At 53.4% G+C, this 6,463-nt stretch overlaps 1 protein-coding gene across 1 annotated transcript; it reads left to right on the forward strand.

Annotated features, from left to right (window-relative positions):
* The first annotated feature begins 848 nt into the window (after window positions 1–848).
* Window positions 849–3,411, forward strand: LOC135976679 (uncharacterized). The gene is made up of 2 exons (XM_065573654.1): window positions 849–1,847; window positions 2,842–3,411. The coding sequence occupies exons 1-2, from the start codon at window positions 1,271–1,273 to the stop codon at window positions 3,315–3,317; spliced, it is 1,053 nt and encodes a 350-aa protein (XP_065429726.1). The 5' UTR covers window positions 849–1,270; the 3' UTR covers window positions 3,318–3,411.
* Window positions 3,412–6,463: the final 3,052 nt, after the last annotated feature.

The following is a 6,463-nucleotide window of genomic DNA, read 5'->3' on the forward strand; positions in this document are numbered from 1 at the left end:
CTCATTTAACAGACTATAATCCCCAGAGGAGTGAAGGATGCCCTGGTATGCCACAAATGCAGCTCTCAGAGAGCCTAAGGTCGGGGTCCTTACTGACCCAGACATAGACAGACACATGTCCACTCACACTCTTTGGAGAACAGCCTCTTCCTGTTGCCCTGCCCACCATCCGGGCCTCCTCCAGCTTCCTTTTCAAACTAGGGTGAGGCAGACACCAGAGAGGGAGATCGGACACAGCAGCATAGCAGACAAGCCCAGGTGGTCACGCAGCCCGAGCCCCTTACCCCCACCCATCTCAACCTCCCCACAAAGGTCTCTTAAGCCACCCCACACCCACAGAGCCCCGAGCCACCCCAGTGTTACAGTGTGGGGAATATGTCTGTCTAATTATGAATTCCATTTGAGCATGTGAACTATTTGTACTTAAGTCCTGAAGAAGAGCCCTGTGAAACTCGAAAGCTTGTCTCTTTCACCAAGAGAAGCTGATCCAAGAACCAGTGTTGCCAACTCAGGATTGTGACACGAGTCTCATGAGAAGGATTGTTTTCCTTAAAGCCCCAGCTCCTGGAGTCAAGTGGATGTGTGATGATTTCAGCCTTCATTCTTAAAGAAAAAATAAAGTTTCTAGCCCTTGTGGCTATGGAGAAAACTTCAAAATGTGGCCCCAGTGCACGCAAAAGGCTCAAAAAGCAGAAGGCAAATAAAAACACCAAATGTAGTATTTTTTACATAATCTCAGGATTTTTGTGAGCCCAACCCATGATTTTTGAATGTTTAGCATTGGCAATATGGATTTACCTCAGCCACCTTGTCTCTCACTCTCTGTACTCACAACAGTCAGCCTAAAAAGAACAGGAGTACTTATGGCACCTTAGGCCTGGTCTACACTAGGCGTTTATGTCGAAGTTAGCGCCGTTAAATCGAATTAACCCTGCACCCGTCCACACTGCGATGCTATTTAGTTCGACATAGAGGTCTCTTTAATTCGACTTCTGTACTCCTCCCCGACGAGGGGAGTAGCGCTAAATTCGACATGGCCATGTCGAATTAGGCTAGGTGTGGATGGAAATCGACGCTAATAGCTCCGGGAGCTATCCCACAGTGCACCACTCTGTTGACGCTCTGGACAGCAGTGCGAGCTCGGATGCTCTGACCAGCCACACAGGAAAAGCCCCGGGAAAATTTGAATTTGAATTCCTTTTCCTGTCTGGCCAGTTTGAATCTCATTTCCTGTCTGGACATCGTGGCGAGCACAGCAGCACTGGCAACGATGCAGAGCTCTCCAGCAGTGATGGCCGTGCAGTCTGGGAATAGAAAGAGAGCCCCAGCATGGACTGATCGTGAAGTCTTGGATCTCATCGCTGTGTGGGGCGATGAGTCCGTGCTTTCCGAGCTGCGATCCAAAAGAAGGAATGCAAAGATCTACGAGAAGATCTCTAAAGACATGGCAGAGAGAGGATACAGCCGGGATGCAACGCAGTGCCGCGTGAAAATCAAGGAGCTGAGACAAGGCTACCAGAAGACCAAAGAGGCAAACGGACGCTCCGGATCCCATCCCCAGACATCCCGTTTCTACGAGGCACTGCATTCCATCCTCGGTGCTGCCGCCACCACTACCCCACCAGTGACCGTGGACTCTGAGGATGGGATACTGTCCACGGCCGGTTCCTCAGACATGTTAGGGGACGGGGAAGATGAGGAAGGAGATGAGGAGGGCGAGGCAGTTGGCAGCTCTCACAACGCTGATTTCCCCGACAGCCAGGATCTCTTCATCACCCTTACAGAGATCCCCTACGAAGCGTCCCCAGCCATTACCCCGGACACAGAATCTGGTGAAGGATCAGCCAGTAAGTGTTGTAAACATCTAAACATTTATTTTTAACAAAACAGGAATATTAACAATTAAAAGAATGGGTTGTTCATGATTAGTGTGCCCTAGGCGCTTAACGGTTTAGTAAGGGGCAGTGCAAGTTTTGAAAAGAAATCTAGCAATGTCCGGTTTTCAGTGATTGTCCTGCACAAGCCGCTCTACTGTGTATTCCCTGCTACTGCAGCTACAGTAAAATGCGGTCTATATGTGCGGGGATAGAGCAGTAATCCTCCTGGGACATCTCGATGAAGCTCTCCTGGAGGTAACTTGAAAGCCGTTGCATGAGGTTCTTGGGGAGAGCGGCCTTATTGGGTCCTCCGAAGTACGACACGTTGCCGCGCCACGAGATTATCAGGTACTCGGGGATCATTGCTCTGCACAGCAGGGCGGCATACGGCCCTGGTCTTTGGAGGCTTTCCCGGAGCATTCTCTCTTTGTCGCTCTCGGAGATCCTCATCAGGGTGATGTCGGCCATGGTGACCTGCTTTTAATTAGGTAGGGGAATGTTAGTGTTGGGACTGCTTTCCCGTTCCTTTACAGAACTGTCACCGCTGGTTTGCAGCCACGCGGTGGAGGCGGGAGAGGGGCAGCCGAAAGGGATCATTCCCAGGGACAGCCGCGAGGGGGTGGGACAGGGGCAGAGTTCCCGCTTGCCGGATTGCTGGCAGCAGGGACTGACATTGATTTAAATGTGAAATGAGGCCAGTGGTAATATAAAAGTTTTAAACTGCCACAAGTGTACGGCTTACCATGTCTGCCTGCAACAGAAATTCCGTTGTGCTGCCTCGCTTCTCAAATGTGCTGTTCAAGACCCCAGGCACAGAATGCGAAGGCCGAGAATTCGACCTTGTGCTGAGTGCGCATGTGAAAGGTGCTGTGCATGGTCTTGTTCACAGAGAAAGACTATGTTCTTTGTTCACAACTACATTTATCTTTCAGAGGAATTCACTCCCTTTTTCCCATTTCCACAGCCCCGTCTGCGACTGTCTCACAACCTAGCCTGGAATCACACTCCCAGAGGCTAGCGCGGATTAGGCGTAGGAAGAAGAGGACACGGGAGGACATGTTCTCTGAGCTTATGGCCTCTTCCCAAGCCCAGGCAGCACAGCAGACCCAGTGGCGGGAGAACTTGACCCGAATGCACCAAGCCAACATGGATCGGGAGGAGAGGTGGCGGCAGGAAGACCAGCAGGCGACTCAAACGCTGCTTGGACTACTGAGGGAGCAAACGGACACGCTCCGGCGCCTTGTGGATGTTCTGCAGGAACGGAGGCAGGAGGACAGAGCCCCGCTGCAGTCAATCTCTAACCGCCCTCCCCCGCCACCAAGTCCCATACCCACCTCACCCAAAGTGCAAAGAAGGAGAGGCGGCAGAGTCCCTGCTAACTCTCACTCCACCCCTGCAGAGAGCTCTAGTAGCAGAAGGCTCTCATTTCCCAAAATTTGAAAAGTTCTTTCCTTCCCGCCTGACACAAGCCCACGTCCAAGTTTCACCTCCCAATGCCATGTGTAGTTGATAATAAAAAATTCGTTTCTGTTAACTACTGTTTCAATCATGTTCTTTTGGAGGAGGAGGGGAAAGGGGGTTGGAAATTGGACAGGACAGTCTCCTTTGGCAGGGTACATAGTCGGGGGCAGGCACAGCAGCAGGGCACATACACAGTGCAGTGATGCAGTGACTAGTTGCCCCGGTTAGTCTGGGAGGTTGTTTTGATGTAATGTTGGGGGGGGTGGGTTGCTCTGTGACTTTGTGGCGGGGGAGGGCAGTTACAGATCTTAAGCGCCGGTCCTTAGACAGGATCACAGAGCCACACAGCATGGGATCTGTAACCGTCCTCCCCCTGCCACAAAGTCAAATAGACCTCCCATACACACAGTCCCGATCAGGAGGGGTGACAGGCTCCGTTGAAACAAGCATCCCACCGCAGCGGAGCCTGTCAATCCTTGAGTTTAGAAGCTGCATTCGCATCACAACACTAGACCCGCCCCGCACCACAGTCTGCGTCCCAGTTTTAAAAAATTCCCGCTAAAACAGTATTAAAGAAAACGGTGTGCTTTAACAAAGTAGAACTATTTTTATTTCGACACGTGTGTTGGAGGGGGGGTGAAGGGGGTATGTAACTGGATAGGATAGTCAACATTACCTGGGTAAAGAAACGGGGGCAGGTTTAGCTTCTCAGTACACAAACTATAAAATCACAGGTTACCCTGCTCACTCAGGAACTTTGCTTTCAAAGCCTCCCGGATGCACAGCGCTTCCCGCTGGTCTCTTCTAATCGCCCGGCTGTCTGGCTGTGAGTAATCACCAGCCAGGCTATTTTCCTCAACCTCCCACCCCGCCATAAAGGTCTCCCCCTTGCTCTCACAGAGATTGTGGAGCACACAGCAAGCTGCTATAACAATGGGGATATTGGTTTCGCTGAGATCACAGCGAGTCAGTAAGCTTCTCCATCTCCCCTTGAGACGGCCAAAAGCACACTCCACCACCATTCTGCACTTGCTCAGCCGGTAGTTGAAGAGTTCTTTTTCAGTGTCCAGGGCGCCAGTATAGGGCTTCATGAGCCAGGGCATTAGCGGGTAGGCTGGGTCCCCGAGGATGACTATAGGCATCTCCACATCCCCAACAGTTATTTTGTGGTCCGGGAAGTAAATACCTTGTTGCAGCCGTCTAAACAGACCAGAGTTCCTGAAAACACGAGCGTCATGAACCTTGCCCGGCCATCCCACGTAGATGTTGGTAAAACGTCCCCTGTGGTCCACCAGTGCTTGCAGCACCATGGAAAAGTATCCCTTTCGGTTAATGTACTGGGTGGCCTGGTGGTCCGGTGCCAGGATAGGGATGTGAGTTCCATCTATGGCCCCACCGCAGTTTGGGAATCCCATCGCTGCGAAGCCATCTATGATCGCCTCCACGTTTCCCAGGGTCACTACCTTTGGCAGCAGTACATCAACGATTGCCTTCGCTACTTGCATCACAACAACCCCCACGGTAGATTTGCCCACCCCAAACTGGTTCGCGACTGACCGGTAGCTGTCTGGCGTTGCAAGCTTCCACAGGGCTATGGCCACTCGCTTCTGTACACTCAGTGCAGCTCGCAACCGGGTGTCACTGCGCTTCAGGGCAGGGGACAGCAACTCACAAAGTTCCAGGAAAGTTCCCTTCCGCATGCGAAAGTTTCGCAGCCACTGGGATTCATCCCAGACCTGCAGCACTATGCGGTCCCACCACTCAGTGCTTGTCTCCCGTGCCCAGAATCGCCGTTCCACGGCATCAACATGACCCATTGCCACTGTGATGTCCTCGGCGCTGGGTCGCCTGCTTTCTGACAGGTCTGTGCTACTCTCAGACTTCAGGACATCACCGCGGTGCCGTAGCCTCCTTGCCTGACTTTTCTGCATCTGCCTCAGGGAAACCTTTATGATAAGCTGCGAGACGTTGAGAGCGGCCACAACTGCAGCGATGGTCGCAGCGGGCTCCATGCTCGGAGTACAGTGGCGTCCGCGCTGTCAATGACTGGAAAAGCGCGCGAACTGTTTTCCCGCCGGCGCTTTCAGGGAGGGAGGGCGGGAGTGATGGACGGATGACGACAGTTTCCCAAAAGCACCCTCGACTCATTTTGTTACCCAGAAGGCATTGCCGGCTACACCCAGAATTCCAATGGGCAGAGGGGACTGCGGGAACTGTGGGATAGCTGACCACAGTGCACCGCTTCGAATGTCGACGCTATCACCGTTAGTGTGGACGCACAAAGTCGAATTACTGTCCTTAGTGTGGACACACACGTTCGACTTTGCAATATCGATTACAAAAATTCGATGCAAGTAAAATCGAACTACTCTCGTAGTGTAGACAAGGCCTTAGAGACTAACAAATTTATTTCAGCATAAGCTTTTGTGGGCTACAGCCCACTTCAGCAGAAAACAGACTATGTCAAAAGCTGAAACAGGACCATAAACCTTCAGTAGCAGAGGTGCTGGAACTAGGGGTGCCGCACACCCCAGGTTTGAAGTGGTTCCCATCATACGCAGGGTTTACAGTTTGATTCAATGGCTCTCAACACCCCCACTGTACACATTGTTCCAACTCCCTGCTCAGGAGACCTACCGGGGCAGGGCAAGGGGGGCGACCTGCAACGCCAGTGACTGGTCACATCCTCTGCCAGCAGCGAGTGTGTGTCTGTGTGTATGGGGGGGGGGGGGTACGAGCTGCAGAGTGGGGGCAGCGGCCAGTACAAGCGAAGCAGCAGGAAAAGGCCCCAGGCTGATCTTCAGACAGAGAAATGCTCCCGGCGCTGCTGCAGACGGTCTCCCCGTGTCCCCGCCAGACGCGGCAGCAACAGCGGGGGCGGAGGGAGCCGGTCTCCCTGCGGGGCCCACGGAAACCCCAGCGCCGCGGTGGCCCCGCCTGTGACTCTCCTGCAGCCTGGACGCGGCGTGGGGCTGTTTCAGAAGCTCCACGGCACAAGCCAGCGCCCCCCGGGGCTCACAGGGGCGGTGCCGGGGTCCAGGGATAAGGGGCGTTGCCATCTTGTTACGGCACCGGGCCCAGCCCCCCGCTGCTTCAAATGCCCCGCCCTGCTCGCTCTGCTCGCC

The sequence above is a fragment of the Chrysemys picta genome, chromosome 1 (genome assembly GCF_011386835.1).
Source record: "Chrysemys picta bellii isolate R12L10 chromosome 1, ASM1138683v2, whole genome shotgun sequence".
Classification (NCBI taxonomy): Eukaryota; Metazoa; Chordata; order Testudines; family Emydidae; genus Chrysemys; species Chrysemys picta.